The sequence below is a fragment of the Oncorhynchus clarkii genome, chromosome 13, assembly GCF_045791955.1.
Source record: "Oncorhynchus clarkii lewisi isolate Uvic-CL-2024 chromosome 13, UVic_Ocla_1.0, whole genome shotgun sequence".
In the NCBI taxonomy this organism is placed as follows: Eukaryota; Metazoa; Chordata; class Actinopteri; order Salmoniformes; family Salmonidae; genus Oncorhynchus; species Oncorhynchus clarkii.
In genome coordinates, this window is record NC_092159.1 from 58,012,420 (window position 1) to 58,031,807 (window position 19,388).

A 19,388-nucleotide genomic window follows, 5' to 3' on the forward strand; every position below is an offset into this window, starting at 1 on the left:
TAGAACTGTGCCGCAACTGAGAATCAATTCACGTTTAGATGGAATATTTGGCTGTTTTGGCTTCTAGAGCCAATTGACCCTTTAAAACAGAACATGTAAGGTCCTTGGACTGAGGAGTAATGTTAGGCTCCTTTAATCCATTATTGGGCTAGGAGAACAGATGTTGGAGGGCCAGTAGGAGGCACTCTTACCTCAGGTCTAAAAAAGATCAATGCCCCAAGGCAGTGACCGAGACATTGCACTGAGTAGGGATCCGTCTTTTGAATGGAATATTAAACGTGTGTCCTGACTGTCTTCACTAAATATTCCCATGGCATTTATTGTTAAGAGTAGGGGGGGGGGGGGGGGGTTAACCCCGGTGTCCTGGCTAAATTTACATTCTGGTCCTCATTCTATCATGGTCACCTAATCATCCCAAGCTTCCAATTGGCTAATTCATTTCACCCCTTCTCTCCCATGTAACTATTCCCCAGATCATTGCTGTAAATGCGAATGTTCAGTCAACTTACCTGGTAAAATAAGGGCACATTATATTAAATTGTTTTTTTTATCAAATAAAACTCACGACATCAGTATGAAACATCACTAAAGAGAGCAGAATGCTACTGCCGTTAACCCAAACCCACATCATCATAATCCACACTTCACTTGAACAACACCCCATTCAGCAAAGGTAATGTCCCTGAAAACAAGGCATAAAGAGGCACTAAATTGAGATTTGATGACACTTGAAACAAAATGACGTAAAAACCCGCCGCGCTTCACATGAAGCACCTAATAGTGTCCTCCCCAAGGACGTGGTGCTATGTCCCATCACATCACGTAGAAACACCGCTGATCAACCCCCACAAGAGAGGATGTGTGTCTATGTCCCATCATATCACTTAGAAACACCGCTGATCAACCCCCACAAGAGAGGACGTGGTGCTATGTCCCATCATATCACATGCTTAGAAACACCGCTGATCAACCCCCACAAGAGAGGACGTGGTGCAATGTCCCATCACATCACTTAGAAACACCGCTGATCAACCCCCACAAGAGAGGACGTGGTGCTATGTCCCATCATATCACATGCTTAGAAACACCGCTGATCAACCCCCACAAGAGAGGACGTGGTGCTATGTCCCATCACATCACTTAGAAACACCGCTGATCAACCCCCACAAGAGAGGATGTGTGTCTATGTCCCATCATATCACATGCTTAGAAACATCGCTGATCAACCCCCACAAGAGAGGATGTGGTGCTATGTCCCATCACATCACATGCTTAGAAACACCGCTGATCAACCCCCACAAGAGAGGATGTGGTGCTATGTCCCATCACATCACATGCTTAGAAACACCGCTGATCAACCCCCACAAGAGAGGATGTGTGTCTATGTCCCATCATATCACATGCTTAGAAACACCGCTGATCAACCCCCACAAGAGAGGACGTGGTGCTATGTCCCATCACATCACATGCTTAGAAACACCGCTGATCAACCCCCACAAGAGAGGACGTGGTGCTATGTCCCATCATATCACATGCTTAGAAACACCGCTGATCAACCCCCACAAGAGAGGACGTGGTGCTATGTCCCATCACATCACTTAGAAACACAGCTGATCAACCCCCACAAGAGAGGACGTGGTGCTATGTCCCATCACATCACATGCTTAGAAACACCGCTGATCAACCCCCACAAGAGAGGACGTGGTGCTATGTCCCATCACATCACTTAGAAACACAGCTGATCAACCCCCACAAGAGAGGACGTGGTGCTATGTCCCATCACATCACATGCTTAGAAACACCGCTGATCAACCCCCACAAGAGAGGATGTGTGTCTACGTCCCATCATATCACATGCTTAGAAACACCGCTGATCAACCCCCACAAGAGAGGATGTGTGTCTACGTCCCATCATATCACATGCTTAGAAACACCGCTGATCAACCCCCACAAGAGTGTCTACGTCCCATCATATCACATGCTTAGAAACACCGCTGATCAACCCCCACTAGAGAGGATGTGTGTCTATGTCCCATCACATCACATGCTTAGAAACACCGCTGATCAACCCCCACAAGAGAGGATGTGTGTCTATGTCCCATCACATCACATGCTTAGAAATACCGCTGATCAACCCCCACAAGAGAGGATGTGTGTCTATGTCCCATCACATCACTTAGAAACACCGCTGATCAACCCCCACAAGAGAGGATGTGTGTCTATGTCCCATCATATCACATGCTTAGAAACACCCCTGATCAACCCCCACAAGAGAGGATGTGTGTCTATGTCCCATTAGAAACACCGCTGATCAACCCCCACAAGAGAGGATGTGTGTCTATGTCACCAGAACAACAATAAAAAACTATTCTGAGCATGACCTCAGTTCAGGGCAGGGGCCTGTTTTAGGAACATGTAAAACGCACACATACCTCCAACTACAGAGAATGACGCCATGGTGTTTAAGTAGCCATCTACATAAGCAGTCTAATATACAGGAGTATTTCAAAAAGAGGACAAATCAAGAATAAACGGGTGCAGATTAAATTGGAGCTGGGTAACGCCGCAATATATGTGGATCCACTGCCAACCCCTCTGGCTGGCAAACCCACACATAGCCCCCCCCCCGGACGCCACCTTACCCACACAGTGCCAGCCCCCCCCCCCCTCGACGCCACCTTACCCACACAGAGCCCCCCCCCCCCCCCCCCCCACCTTACCCACACAGAGCCCCCCCCCCCCCCCCCCCCCCGACGCCACCTTACCCACACAGAGCCCCCCCCCCGACGCCACCTTACCCACAGAGCCCCCCCCCCCCCCCCTCCGACGCCACCTTACCCACACATAGCCCCCCCCCGCCACCTTACCCACACATAGCCCCCCGACGCCACCTTACCCACACATAGCCCCCCGACGCCACCTTACCCACACATAGCCCCCCGACGCCACCTTACCCACACATAGCCCCCCGACGCCATCTTACCCACACATAGCCCCCCGACGCCACCTTACCCACACATAGCCCCCCGACGCCACCTTACCCACACATAGCCCCCCGACGCCACCTTACCCACACATAGCCCCCCGACGCCACCTTACCCACACATAGCCCCCCGACGCCACCTTACCGACAACTGCCCCGATGCCACCTTACCCATACATAGCCCCCTGATGCCACCTTACCCATACATAGCCCCCTGATGCCACCTTACCCATACATAGCCCCCTGATGCCACCTTACCGACAACTGCCCCCTGATGCCACCTTACCCATACATAGCCCCCTGATGCCACCTTACCCATACATAGCCCCCTGATGCCACCTTACCGACAACTGCCCCCTGATGCCACCTTACCCATACATAGCCCCCTGATGCCACCTTACCCATACATAGCCCCCTGATGCCACCTTACTGACAACTGCCCCCCAGGTGGTGGGTAAAGTAAAGCTGAATAGCTGTGAAGCAGAACACTTGGCCGCTGCTTAGTTCATAACGCAGACAGTCAGGAGTCTCTTAACCAATTATCCCAATCACAACACACCACTGTAAATAGTAGTATGTACATCCCCGGTTGTCATCCCCTCACTTGCTCACTAGACACACAAGCATTTCAAACGTAATTCTCATGTCTTTTTTCCCCCCCATGTCCTTTTTTAACCAACCACGTTTACAAAGACATGACAGGCATGACATTATAATGAAGGACCAATTAAAAATGTCAATTCAGCAAAATGTCAGGAGAATCATTTCCTGTGCCGGATGTATTTTTTGCTACAATCCCATTATGTGTATATCGACGAGGAAGTAAGCAAAGGCTTCCCTTGTAAGACCTGGGAGGATCCACACGGTCCAGTCAGTCTGAATGAGGTGGGACGGCGCAGATAGAACATGCGTCACGACACCAGTAGCACGATTCTTGATTTTCCATGGCAAAGAAGAAAAGCAGCCACGAAACAGACTATTAAACTCTTTGAGCCTTTAAGAACCTGCTTTATGTCATATGCTTTCTGCTATACCTTCAATTATAGGATGCGAGTGACGACAGTGAAAAAGACAACACTGCCCCTACCTCGCTCTCCAACAGAGGTTGATTAAAATATAAATTGATACCAAAACGCAGCATTATCAACTTCAACTGTTTCATCATGAAATTCAGTGCGCTCCGTATGTTGTTTCCTTGCCATGATCATACTTCAGAGGACTGTGATACTGAGTACAGTGACAACACTACATGTAAGGTACTCACTAGAGTGCTGAGTCGTTGAGTTGGAACTCATAGCCCCTGGCAGCTGCAGCTTTCACACCCTGGTCGGCCCAGAGAGCACAGAAAGACAGGGCCACAAACGGCAGCAGCTCCCCGTCCTCCCCGAAACACTGGCCACAGGACAGCACAGAGCGGGCATGGGCCTGCATGGGGACAACAGGAAGAGGGCTTCATGATCACCGATACTCCAGGGCAGTGGTTCCCAAACTTTTTATAGTCCCGTACCCCTTCAAAACATTCATCTCCAGCTGCGTACACCCTCTAGCACCAGGGACAGCGCACCCTCAAATGTTTTTTTGCCATCATTGTAAGCCTGCCCCCCACAAACACAAAATGATACATTAAAACATAAGAATGAGTGGGAGTTGTCACAACCCGGCTCGTGGAAAGTGACAAACAGCTCTTATAGGACCAGGGCACAAATAATAATCAATACATTTAACCATCTTACATATAAAACCTTATTTGTTTATCAAAAATGTTGAATAACTCACAGGTTAATGAGAAGGGTGTGCTTGAAAGGATGCACATAACTCTGCAATGTTGGGTTGTATTGGAGAGTCTCAGTCATAAATCATTTTCCACACACAGTTTGTGCCTGTATTTAGTTTTCATGCTAGTGAGGGCCGAGAATCCACTCTCACATAGGTACATGGTTGCAAAGGGCATCAGTGTCTTAACAGCGAGATTTGCCAAGGCAGGATACTCTGAGCGCAGCCCTATCCAAAAATCTGGCAGTGGCATGTGTTGTCCATCAATTTTCACAGAACTGCTTGTTGTAATTTCAATGAGGCTCTCTTGTTCAGTTTATCAGTAAGTGGACTGGAGGCAGGGCATGAAAGTTGTTTGTATCATCCGTATCGTGAAAGTACCTGCGTAATTATTCACCCAACTCACTCAGGTGCTTCGCTATATAACATTTGATAATGTCCGTAAGCTTGAGTTCATTTGCACACAAAAAATCATACAATAATGGAAAAGACCTGTGTGTTGTCCTTGTTAATGCAAACTGAGAAGAGCTCCAACTTCTTAATCATAGCCTCAATTTTGTCCCGCACATTGAATATAGTTGCGGAGTGTCCCTTTAATCCTAGATTCAGATCATTCAGGTGAGAAAAGACATCACCCAGATAGGCCAGTCGTATGAGAAACTCATCATGCAAGCGGTCAGACAAGTGAAAATTATGGTCAGTAAAGAAAACTTTAAGCTCGTCTCTCAATTTAAAAAACAAGAGTGTCAATACTTTGCCTCTTGATAACCAGCGCACTTCTGTATGTTGTAAAAGCATTACATGGTCGTCGCCCATAGTGCAGAAAATACGGGAGTTCAGGGGCCTTGCTTTAACAAAATTAACCATTTTCACCTTTCAAGCTGTCAGGCATTCCCTTGGCAGCAAGAGCCTCTCGGTTGATGCTGCGGTGTACCCAAGTGGCGTCGGGAGCAACTGCTTGCACGAGTGTTACCACTCCACTATTTCTCCCTGTCATGGCTTTTGTGCCATCAGTACAGATGCCAACATGAGCAGCAGCTATGTTTGGCTACATACGACCGTTTATGGAATTCCCGCGAGAGTGTAACGGTTAATGTGATTGGATGTTAATTATTTGACTAGGCTACCTGTATTTGACATTGTGTTGTTATTTCGCTGAACACTAGATGGTTTAATTTTATTTTTGGCAGTGAAACGAGGCTAATCAGGCGAGAGAAGAAAAAAAACTCACCCAAATGTATAGACCCCGTTGGAAAATATAAATGGACTGTTTGAAAAGGTGAAAAAAAAGTTTTTAAAAAATAAATAAATGTAAATCATATTTTTATTTGGCATACCCCCGACGGCATTGCTCCAGTTTGGGAATATGATAAACATTTGCTGTCTCGGGTCTTGTTCATTAGGGAATGAAAGACATATGCTTTTTTTTTTTGTGTGTTTTGCTATGTAAAATGAGTGTTTCTTATTGGACTAGTCCAGGTAGTCCCTCTCGGTTTCAGTCTTTTCTTCCATTTGGTCCTAATGAAAAACCCAACTAAATCATAATGACAGATGTAGAAGATAAATGCCAGTCCCTGTGTCCACTTGTCGTTATTAGTGAGGTCAAGAAAGATGTGTGAGGCAAAGAGGCTTTTAAACTTCAAGATATGGCTTGTGATCGTGTTAGGGACGTAGCTAGGAGAATACCAGAGCAAGGCTGGCATCTAACATGACATCTGAGCTCTACAGTTTCAAAAGGAGGAAGCTATGACCATGGGAAGAGATGTAGGCCTAAAACTGGGCTGACTAGTTACACTGTATGATCCTGTTAGGTCAACATGTGTTAAATGGGGGTACAGAATGTGTTGCATCATTACCAGAGGGTGTGAATAGAGACCATATTTCATCATGTGTGCTGTATCTGTTTGATAGAAGACCACAAATGGTCTTCTGGCTAGTACCCTCTGCTAGTTGTGGTTTATGTATCGGTTGCCTGGAGTAACTACGTATTTTAAATTGTCAAATCAAAAGGTCCTAACAACATGGTCAGTCAGTATGACATGATGCTCCAAGACTAGCTACTAGCTCTTCTCCCTCACCTTGTTCTTCTTGTTGGCCAGATTAATCCTCAGCAGTCCCATGCCGCGCAGCACAAACTTCATGGAGGTCAGGAGGTTATCCAGCACTGCAGCCTGTGAAGGGAGGGAGTTTGAGTTTTATTTCGGTATACATGGCAGCTAAAATATGAAGTGTGAATACATCAAGACAGACAAGTAAATCAATAAATGTTCGCTAATCGAGAAAGTTCAGTAGTCTGATGGAATCACTCATGGAGGGCTCAGTTTAAATACTTAGGATGGTGAGCCAGAGAGGGAGGGAGAGAGAGGGGTGACTATTGAACACTGGGACTGGGCTATTCTTCACAACACTGCAGATAGGGAATCATTATTTTTGTTCTATTCTACCAGACAGATATTCATGCCTGTTCTATGTGAATGTAAAATGTTCAATAATGTAACACCCACCTTTACAGACCCCTAGCCAAGGACTGTACACAGTAAAAAAAACATGGTTTGAACAGTATACAGCTACCATTAACCACACCTAAGCTCTTCTACCTCCATGGTCTGATTGGGAGGAGGTAGAATCACCTTTCCCAAACCCCAGCTCCCATACCATACATCCAGACGCAACAACTCCCTCCCTAATCTCCCAAGTGGAGTCACTATCAGCTACATCAGTGCCCTGTCCAGCCAAAACACTATTCGATTAAGCATCAGTAAGAGCATTTTCTTACAGAATGGAAGCACACAGTATTAATGGAGGGCAGTATGCATTGATCATGGTATCGTGACTGTTGAATACAGCCTTTTTAAGCCAACAACATAACAGGCTATGGACCTGTCTGGGTTCTTTAGAATAGTGAGAATGTAGTGTAACAAAGCCAAGAATCCCCTTTAAAGAAAAAAACTTGTCACAACACATTCGAGAATCTCTGCCAAGGAGGGTAAAGTGTACAGCACCTTGAAGCTAATAAGCTCTGGCTTGGAGAAGCCATGACTGTGGATGACCTTCATCTGCTTGACCATGGTACTCTTACCACTGTAGCACCTGGAACAAAGTCGTCATCACATCAGTGCAGTCTAATGGGAACTTAAATCACAAAACACATGGAATATATTCTGCAGTGACATGGTTGGCCATATTTGGGATTTGCAACCAACCTGGTCTCAGAGCATTTCGTATTTTTCTGTACATACATCCGAGACACCGCATTTAGTAGGATATGTTGCGTTTCGTATGGTATGTATTCATTTGTGGATGCCTATCACCCATTTCGTATGATATGTTAAGAATGACAATTTCTATTGCATGTTATGAATTCATAAAAAGCATGCAATATGTTAGGAATCTGCAAAACATTTGATATGTTATGAATTCCAGGTAGGTGGCTAAGGTTAGCTAGCTCGCTAACATTAGAGTTAAGTTTAGGAATTAGGTTAAAGGGTTAAGGGAAGTGTTAGGGGAAGGGTTAGCTAACATGCTAGTAGTTGCAAAGTATCAAGTAGTTCAAAAGTTGACAATTAGCTAAAATGCTAAAGTTGTACATGCTGAGATTCTAAATGATCTATCAACCGTTTGCATTATAAGGTTAGGGTTAAGTTTAGGAGTTTGGTTAAAGGCTTAAGGTTAGGCAAATGGGTAGCTAAAATGGTTAAGGTCAGGGTCAGTGGTGGAAAAATTCCCAACATTCATACTTGAGTAAAAGTAAAGATACCTTAATAGAAAATGACTCAAGAGTATTTGGTTTTAAATAGGCTTAATTATCAAAAAATAAATGTAATTGCTGTAACTATTTGGGTGACCTGGCCAAATTCACACTGTAGAAATATGAGTTATAGTTCTATTACTCTACTTGAACGCAAGTCTAAGAAGCGGTAGATCTGTTCTATGTGCGCAATTTCTTTTGCGTCTTCAAAAGATTATGGAAAATATATTTCACAAGGGTTTAGATGGCTGAATGATTCTCTACACTAGAACAGCTTATTTTGTTACAAACTGAAATTAGGCAAACTGCACAAATACAAAAAAACACAAAGTGTTGGTGCCATGTTTCATGAGCTGAAGTAAAAGACCCCAGAAATGTTCCATATACACAAAAAGCTTATTTCTATCGAATTTAGTACATCCCTGTTAATGAGCATGTCTCCTTTGCCAAGATAATCCATCCACCTGACAGATGTGGCATATCAAGAAGCTGATTAAACAGCATCATTACACAGGTTCCCCTTGTGCTGGGGACAATACAATGCCACTAAAAAAAAATGTGCAGTTTTGACACACAACAATGCCACAGATGTCGCAAGTTGAGGGGAAAGGGGGGATATTTAGTCAGTTGTCCAACAATGTATTCAACTGAAATATATCTTCCACATTTAACCCCACCCCTCTGAATCAGAGAGGTGTGTCTTCCACATTTAACCCCACCCCTCTGAATCAGAGAGGTGTGGGGGGCTGCCATAACCGTCAACGTCTTTGGCACCCAGGGAACAGTGGGTTAACTGCCTTGCTCAGGGGCAGAACGACATATTTTTACCTTGACAGCTCGTGGACTCGATCCAGCAACCTTCCGGTTACGGGCCCAACGCTCTAACCACAAGCCATCCAATTGGGAGGGAGTGTGAAATTGGCATGCTGACTGCAGGAAATGTCCACCAGAGCTGTTGCCAGAGAATGTAATGGTGATTTCTCTACCATAAGCCACCTCCTACATTGTTTTAAGAGAATTTGGCAGTATGTCCACCTGGCCTCAACTGCAGACCACGTGTAACCACGCCAGGCCAGGACCTCCACATCCAGCATCTTCACCTGCGGGATCGTCTGAGACCAGACACCCGGACAACTGATTAATTTGTAGGTTTGCACAATCTATGAATTTCTGCACAAACTGCCAGAAACTGTCTCAGGGAAGCTCATCAGCATGCTCATCGCCCTCACCAGGGTCTTGACCTGACTGCAGTTCAGCACCGTAACCTACTTCAGTGGGCAAATGCTCACCTTCGATGGCCACTGGCACGATGGAATTGTGTGCTTTTCACAGATGAATCCCAGTTTCAACTGTGCCGGGCAGATGGTAGACAATGTGTATGGCGTTGTGTGGGTGAGCGGTTTGCAGTTGTCAATGTTGGGAACAGAGTGCCCCGGTGGTGGGGTTATGGTATGGGCAATAATAAGCTATGGACAACAAACACAAGTGCAATATATCGATGGCAATTTGAATATGAAGAGATCCCGAGGCCCATTGTCATACCATTCATCCGCCGCCATCACCTCATGTTTCAACATGATACTGCACTCCAGTACTCCATGTAGTAAGGATCTTTACACAATTTCTGGAAGCTGAAAATGCCCCAGTTCTTCCATGGCCTGCATACTCACCAGAAATGTCACCCATTGAGCTTGTTCGTGATGCTTTGGATCAACATGTTCATGTTCCCACCAATATTCAGCAACTTCGCACAGCCATTGAAGGGGAGTGGGACAACATTCCACAATCAACAGCCTGATCAACTCTAAGCACTGCATGATTATGTCGCACCGCACTGTGTCGCACTGCATGAGGCAAATGATGATCACACCAGATACTGACTGGTTCTGATCCACACCCCTACCTTTTTTAAGGTATCCGTGACCAATGGCAGCATATCTGTATTCCCAGTCATGTGAAATCCATAGATTAGGGCCTAATGAATTTATTTAAATTGACTGATTTCCTTATATGAACTGTAACTCAGTAAAATCTTTAAAATGGTTGCATATCGCATTCATATTTTCGTTCAGTGTATTAGAGTTTTAGCAACCAATGGCAGGGCGATTTCTGCAGTGTAACTAAGTATCAAAAGTATAAATACTTTTTAATTCCTCATATTAAGCAAACACAGCACCAACACGTATACATTTACAAATAAAGCATGTGTGTTTAGTGAGTCCACCAGATCAGAGGCAGGAGATGACCAGGGATGTTCTCTTGATAATTGTGTTTAGTGAGTCCACCAGATCAGAGGCAGGAGATGACCAGGGATGTTCTCTTGATAATTGTGTTTAGTGAGTCCACCAGATCAGAGGCAGGAGATGACCAGGGATGTTCTCTTGATAATTGTGTGAATTGGACACTTTTCTTGTCCTGCTAAACATTCGAAACGTAACGAGTACTTTTGGGTGTCAGGAAACATGTACGGAGTAAAAACTACATTATTTCCTTTAGGAATGTAGTGGAGTAAAAGTAGTCCAAAATATAAATAGTGAAGTACAGATACCACAGTAGGGCCTACTTGAAAGTATATCTTCTTAAGTACTTTACATAATTGGGAAGGGTTAGCTAACACGCTAAGTAGTTGCAAAGTAGATAAAAGTAGTTCAAAAGTAGCCTAAATTATAATTATCCACTGTGTTTCTAGAAATGTGTGTTATACCCACCCAGCCAAACTCCTTTCAATTTGGCATTAAGTAACCATCTGTCTCAAGTAACCATACCAAAGATAACATATCATACTTAGGGGTCTCGGATTTCCATACATAATAATACGAAATTATGTGAGACACGGTTGTTGCAACACATACACCTCGCACGCACACAAACTTACCAAGTAGCAATATTTTGATCACGTTCACCTCAAGCTTGGCTTGTTCAAACAAATCTCGTTCTATAGTAGAGCTTTGAATTTTCGCCCTTTTCTCATCCTCAGTAACGTCGGGTACGGGGTGAATGCAAATTGATCTCACGCACATCTAGGTTTGAAAAGTAAACTTTAGTCGAAGATACAGTATGTTCTATTAGAATGTCGCATAACGACTGTCCGGAGATGTTTGCTTGAAAAACAAATGAGGGGTACACGTTAACACAAACAAAAACAACATTTTGATATACCTGCAGAGGGGCTGGCAGAATATTGAAAAAGCGGAACATCTTTGCGGTAACGTTTGCTACAAACTGGGGCTGAAAATTCAACACGCGATAAAGATAAATTAGGTAAACCTCAAGAACATTGAATATGTCCAATCATTTTCTATAGATTATACTACTCACTGGTCAAATCTTGCCGCTAACTGACCTAACAGATAACACCTGTGGATTATTAGTGGAGAAGACCCGTGCTCATATCATGAAGATACAAATCACGAGCGCGAGACTGAAGCAGAATTTATTTAAAGCCTACAAATATCTATTACAGTGTTCTATAACTAAATGGATCGCTTTATTTGAACAAACACGTGCATAGTGCTTTATAATATTACGTGCTCTTGTAAACAAACACTATATAGCCTCATCATGGTTAAAACTAGAATGTTTACATCATAGATGGTCAGTCCTTGCATCCATAGCTGTCTATGAATTTGAGTGGTAACATTTCTCCAGTCCCATTCCTCAGCTTTTTACGAAAACAGGGGCGGGGATGTGTTTTGTTATGGTTTTAACTGCTGATTGCCACTGTAACGCCTCGACCACACGGAAATAATATGTGTGTTTTGGGACACCATAAGTACATTCATTTACAATGGAACTGTGTGTTTACCTTGCAGCATTGCGTTGCAGTGTCTTCTGTGTGGTGCATACATTGGATTTGTCGAACATATGCATCAAATTGTATGCGTAGACGGTTTGAAATGGTAGCAGATGATGCTGCGTACCATTTTGCGCAATACCGATGTAGGTGTGATCGAGGTGTTTAAAAACGATTTACAGTAGGTGTGATCCAGGCGTAAAGGCAAACACTCTACGCATTGTGCCAATAGAAACGGTGTAAATTGTAACCTGACTCATATAGCGAGGATCGCTACTCCAACCCCTCACATGTCCAGGCCCGTGAGCTCCGATGACCTCACAGCCGCCATCCCACTTCTGACACCAGTGTAGCAAACATTGGTCTCAGACTGGCGTGAAACCCTATGCATTGCGTCAATAGGGTTAACTGAATTGGTGGGAATTGTAAAGTGGCTCATATAGCAGGATCGCTACAGTATAACAAGGCCTAATGTGTCTAAAAACTATATTGTCTGTGTTTCCAAACAAGTATGGCTATAATAATACATTATAGCCTTATAACTCATTATAGTTCATTATCAATAAAACATCATACAGAGTTTATCACCACTTCTGAGTTATTCCCTTTCCCTTCCCTACTATAGATGCTTACACTGAGTGTACAAAACATTAGGAACACCTGCTCTTTCCATGACACACACTAACCAGGTGAATCCAGGTGAAAGCTATGATCCCTTATTGATGTCACTTGTTAAATCCACTTCAGTCAGTGTAACTGAAGGTGAGGAGACGGGTTAAAGAATGATTTGTACGCCTTGAGACAATGGAGACATGGATGGTGTATATGTGCCATTCAGAGGGTGAATGGGCAAGACAACATATTTAAGTGACTTGGAACGGGGTATGGTAGTAGGTGCCAGGCACACCGGTTTGAGTGGGTCAAGAACTGCAATGCTGCTGGGTTTTTCACACTCAAGTTTTCCGTGTGCATCAAGAATGGTCCACCACCCAAAGGACATCCAGCCAACTTGACACAACTGTGGGAAGCGTTGGAGTCAACATGGGCCAGCATCCCTGTGGAACGCTTTCAACACCTAGAGTCCATGCCCCAACGAATTGAGGCTGTTCTGAGGGCAAAAGGGGTTGCAACAAGATATTAGGGTAGGTAATATTAGAGGGTAATGTTTTGTACACTCAGTGTATAGTCAGTGTCATAACACATTATAAAGGATATTATAATATAAAGCATTGTACAAATGTTGACCTACTTCATAGAAAGTGTTAATTCTCCACTGTATATTCAATATATCACTTTTCTGTATGAGGATATACTGCACACTAATTAGGCTCTGGCTAATAAAAAATGGTCACAGTAATGAACTGACATTTCCTGACTTTGTAGTGTGAAGTGATTGACAGATGCAATTTGACCCTAATTTAGGCGGATCAAAGGTTCACTTATCTGTCCAACACATGACCTCATACTCTTTAATGAATGATGATGATTACCTTTATAATTCCTTTGCCTATAAAGATAGCTTTACTCAAACTATCTTCAAGTATTTTGCTCATTAGTCCACTTTAGATATGGTGCAAGACCCTAAGTTGTCAAGATAGAGCACCTTTAGTAAAATGCTAAAAGTGTGATGATGTAAATCACACCATCATCACACTTTTATTTTTATCTAAAGTTCTCTATCTTGAAAACGTATGGCTCTATTCAATCTGTATTGCAGAAGCGTTACAGATTGCCTGATCGAAATTCACAGGTAATTTCCGATTGAGCCAACATATGCAGCTTTTACCGTGAATGCAGTCTCTGCTAACGGGTGAACTTTGCCTTTAAATTTCAACCACGCTGTAACACTGAATTTCAGTGATACTGATTGAATAGAGACGTTAACTGCTAACATGCATGGTCTAATTAACAAAATACAAAAAATATATATTTTTTTGTGGTAAATTGATCCTTTAAGAACAACTAGGCAGCGAAAATTCTATTAGTAAAATCGTTTTTAAAATAAGGAGACAAGGTCAAGATGACCAACACAGTTTTTTAGATGGAGTTGTTATTATTGACAATGATAATATACTGTACCAAATTCCACAGCGTTTGTCATTTAGGAGATCAGAGTTGTCAATAACATACATAGGAGATCACTGTAGCCTATACAGTACATTGAATACATTCCAACTTTATAGACAGACAATATTTTATATGCTTTTAAAACATATGAAACCAACCAGAGTTTATGTCGAGGTGGTCTGACTGAAAAATATACATTTATGAAAAATATAGTATTTAATCGGATTAACGTTTTGAAATGGTGATTTCTTCTCCAGAGGTTTGATTAAGACTTTTGATCGTATGACAGTAAAAGGTCATTAGTTTATCTAAGTTAACAGCACCGTACATATTTCATAATCTCCTATCGTTTAAAATAACTTGCCATTAAAAGCATCTGGTTAAAACTCAGTTCAGTGCTCTACCAGAATGTACAAGGATAAATCGTGTCTTTTACAGAGGAAGAGGGACCTGCTGTGGTTAAAACTAGAACTGCGCTCAAAGGTTGGACAATGGGTCCTGGAATAATAGTTTGCATTTGTTGTAGTGGATAACCATTCTATCTATATTATAGATTCATTCTATAACATAGAACAGTTCCAAGGCTTTCCAGTCAGTACGTTCTGGTAGTATTATCTACATGAGGTCCCATAGGTTGGCCCATCTACACAAAAGGTGCTATATAGAACCGAAAAGGGTTCTTCAGCTGTCCCCATAGGATAACCCTTTGAAGTACCCTTTTTGGTTCCAGGTAGAAACTTTTTGGGTTGCCAAAACGGTTCTACCTGGATTCAAAATGGAACCAAAAAGGGTTCTACTTGAAACCCAAAAAGGTTCTCCTATGGGCACAGCCAAATAAGCCTTTTGGAACCCTTTTTTCTAAGAGTGTAATATTCAATTCCATTTCTCTTCTAGAAACTGATTAAAACTGTCCGAAAGTTGAGGGTAGTCTCTGATAGAAAGCTTGAATCATTAATGACCTCAGCTTTTCCCAAGGTAAAATCGACCAATAGGCTCTCACAGAGATGGTACATTTTCAAACCCACCCCTGAACACCTCTAGTGGTTTCAACATCTTCCAGAGAGTTCTCCTGGTTAATATTAATTTATAATACATACATACAGTACATATATACAGAGATAGATAAGATAGGACTGTAAGTTGTGAGGGGATCACAACTTGACAGCAGCACGATGACAGCAGCAACAGTCCCTTGGAGAATGACAACGGCTGCATCTGAAATGAAGCCCTATTCCCTATTTAATGCATTACTGTTGACCATCAGGTCCATGTTAAACATAGTGCACTATATAGGAAAAACGGTGCCATGTTGGATGCATCCAATGTGTTGGTTGTTCAATAATCGCTGTGCGAGGAGCAGCAGTGGTTTGATGGGTCTCCAAAGCAACAAGCCCAAGCCTCGGCCGACAGACTTCAACCTAACCACACTATTTCTCCCAGAAATGAATCATTCATAATTCTCCTGTTTAAATAAAGCTCAATCAACCCCAAGAAAAATAACTTGCGTTATGATAATTATTTAGAAAACAAATATTAGTCTGGCGTTAACTTGCACGGACAGATTTATTTAGAGACACACCTGTCTGGTTCCACAAGACTAGGCTGGGACTTCTGGTTCCCTGTCTGGCTGGCTATAACCCAGTGACTTCTGGTTCCCTGTCTGGTTATAACTCAGTGACTATGTTGGGCCTTCTGGTTCCCTGTCTGGTTCTAACTCAGTGACTATGTTGGGCCTTCTGGTTCCTTGTCTGGTTATAACTCAGTGACTATGTTGGGCCTTCTGGTTCCCTGTCTGGTTATAACTCAGTGACTATGTTGGGCCTTCTGGTTCCTTGTCTGGTTATAACTCAGTGACTATGTTGGGCCTTCTGGTTCCCTGTCTGGTTATAACTCAGTGACTATGTTGGGCCTTCTGGTTCCCTGTCTGGTTATAACTCAGTAACTATGTTGGCCCTTCTGGTTCCCTGTCTGGTTATAACTCAGTAACCATGTTGGGCCTTCTGGTTCCTTGTCTGGTTATAACTCAGTAACTATGTTGGGCCTTCTGGTTCGCTGTCTGGTTATAACTCAGTGACTATGTTGGGCCTTCTGGTTCACTGACTGGTTATAACTCAGTGACTATGTTGGCCCTTCTGGTTCCCTAACTGGTTATAACTCAGTAACTATGTTGGGCCTTCTGGTTCCCTGACAGGTTATAACTCAGTAACTATGTTGGCCCTTCTGGTTCCCTGTCTGGTTATAACTCAGTAACCATGTTGGGCCTTCTGGTTCCTTGTCTGGTTATAACTCAGTGACTATGTTGGGCCTTCTGGTTCCCTGTCTGGTTATAACTCAGTAACTATGTTGGCACTTCTGGTTCCCTGTCTGGTTATAACTCAGTAACCATGATGGGCCTTCTGGTTCCTTGTCTGGTTATAACTCAGTAACTATGTTGGGCCTTCTGGTTCCCTGTCTGGTTATAACTCAGTGACTATGTTGGGCCTTCTGGTTCCTTGTCTGGTTATAACTCAGTGACTATGTTGGGCCTTCTGGTTCCCTGTCTGGTTATAACTCAGTGACTATGTTGGGCCTTCTGGTGCCCTGTCTGGTTATAACTCAGTGACTATGTTGGGCCTTCTGGTTCCCTGTCTGGTTATAACTCAGTGACTATGTTGGGCCTTCTGGTGCCCTGTCTGGTTATAACTCAGTGACTATGTTGGGCCTTCTGGTTCCTTGTCTGGTTATAACTCAGTAACCATGTTGGGCCTTCTGGTTCCCTGTCTGGTTATAACTCAGTGACTATGTTGGGCCTTCTGGTTCCCTGTCTTGTTATAACTCAGTGACTATGTTGGGCCTTCTGGTTCCTTGTCTGGTTATAACTCAGTGACTATGTTGGCCATTCTGGTTCCCTGTCTGGTTATAACTCAGTAACCATGTTGGGCCTTCTGGTTCCCTGACTGGTTATAACTCAGTAACTATGTTGGGCCTTCTGGTTCCTTGTCTGGTTATAACTCAGTAACCATGTTGGGCCTTCTGGTTCCTTGTCTGGTTATAACTCAGTAACCATGTTGGGCCTTCTGGTTCCTTGTCTGGTTATAACTCAGTAACCATGTTGGGCCTTCTGGTTCCCTGTCTGGTTATAACTCAGTGACTATGTTGGGCCTTCTGGTGCCCTGTCTGGTTATAACTCAGTGACTATGTTGGGCCTTCTGGTTCCCTGTCTGGTTATAACTCAGTAACTATGTTGGCCCTTCTGGTTCCCTGTCTGGTTATAACTCAGTAACCATGTTGGGCCTTCTGGTTCCTTGTCTGGTTATAACTCAGTAACTATGTTGGGCCTTCTGGTTCGCTGTCTGGTTATAACTCAGTGACTATGTTGGGCCTTCTGGTTCACTGACTGGTTATAACTCAGTGACTATGTTGGCCCTTCTGGTTCCCTGACTGGTTATAACTCAGTAACTATGTTGGGCCTTCTGGTTCCCTGACAGGTTATAACTCAGTAACTATGTTGGCCCTTCTGGTTCCCTGTCTGGTTATAACTCAGTAACCATGTTGGGCCTTCTGGTTCCTTGTCTGGTTATAACTCAGTGACTATGTTGGGCCTTCTGGTTCCCTGTCTGGTTATAACTCAGTAACTATGTTGGCACTTCTGGTTCCCTGTCTGGTTATAACTCAGTAACCATGATGGGCCTTCTGGTTCCTTGTCTGGTTATAACTCAGTAACTATGTTGGGCCTTCTGGTTCCCTGTCTGGTTATAACTCAGTGACTATGTTGGGCCTTCTGGTTCCTTGTCTGGTTGTAACTCAGTAACTATGTTGGGCCTTCTGGTTCCTTGTCTGGTTATAACTCAGTAACCATGATGGGCCTTCTGGTTCCTTGTCTGGTTATAACTCAGTAACTATGTTGGGCCTTCTGGTTCCCTGTCTGGTTATAACTCAGTGACTATGTTGGGCCTTCTGGTTCCTTGTCTGGTTGTAACTCAGTAACTATGTTGGGCCTTCTGGTTCCTTGTCTGGTTATAACTCAGTGACTATGTTGGGCCTTCTGGTTCCTTGTCTGGTTATAACTCAGTAACTATGTTGGGCCTTCTGGTTCCCTGTCTGGTTATAACTCAGTAACTATGTTGGCCCTTCTGGTTCCCTGTCTGGTTATAACTCAGTAACCATGTTGGGCCTTCTGGTTTCTTGTCTGGTTATAACTCAGTAACTATGTTGGGCCTTCTGGTTCGCTGTCTGGTTATAACTCAGTGACTATGTTGGGCCTTCTGGTTCACTGACTGGTTATAACTCAGTGACTATGTTGGCCCTTCTGGTTCCCTGACTGGTTATAACTCAGTAACTATGTTGGGCCTTCTGGTTCCCTGACAGGTTATAACTCAGTAACTATGTTGGCCCTTCTGGTTCCCTGTCTGGTTATAACTCAGTAACCATGTTGGGCCTTCTGGTTCCCTGTCTGGTTATAACTCAGTGACTATGTTGGGCCTTCTGGTTCCCTGTCTTGTTATAACTCAGTGACTATGTTGGGCCTTCTGGTTCCTTGTCTGGTTATAACTCAGTGACTATGTTGGCCATTCTGGTTCCCTGTCTGGTTATAACTCAGTAACCATGTTGGGCCTTCTGGTTCCCTGACTGGTTATAACTCAGTAACTATGTTGGGCCTTCTGGTTCCTTGTCTGGTTATAACTCAGTAACCATGTTGGGCCTTCTGGTTCCTTGTCTGGTTATAACTCAGTAACCATGTTGGGCCTTCTGGTTCCTTGTCTGGTTATAACTCAGTAACCATGTTGGGCCTTCTGGTTCCCTGTCTGGCTATAACTCAGTGACTATGTTGGGCCTTCTGGTTCCCTGTCTGGTTATAACTCAGTAACTATGTTGGCCCTTCTGGTTCCCTGTCTGGTTATAACTCAGTAACCATGTTGGGCCTTCTGGTTCCTTGTCTGGTTATAACTCAGTAACTATGTTGGGCCTTCTGGTTCGCTGTCTGGTTATAACTCAGTGACTATGTTGGGCCTTCTGGTTCACTGACTGGTTATAACTCAGTGACT

General features: G+C 43.7%; 1 protein-coding gene across 1 annotated transcript in view; it reads right to left on the bottom strand.

Moving 5' to 3' along the window:
• LOC139424073 (guanine nucleotide-binding protein G(o) subunit alpha-like) overlaps nt 1-11,702 on the bottom strand; it is a 35,115-nt gene extending 23,413 nt beyond the window's left edge. Inside the window, exons 1-5 of the mRNA XM_071175767.1 lie at nt 11,664-11,702; nt 11,376-11,524; nt 7,759-7,846; nt 6,835-6,927; nt 4,248-4,408 (exon numbers count right to left, since the gene is read on the bottom strand). Coding sequence (XP_071031868.1) covers nt 4,248-4,408; nt 6,835-6,927; nt 7,759-7,846; nt 11,376-11,524; nt 11,664-11,702 — 530 coding nt within the window. The remainder of the gene's footprint in view (nt 1-4,247; nt 4,409-6,834; nt 6,928-7,758; nt 7,847-11,375; nt 11,525-11,663) is intronic.
• Between the last annotated feature and the right edge of the window lie 7,686 nt (nt 11,703-19,388).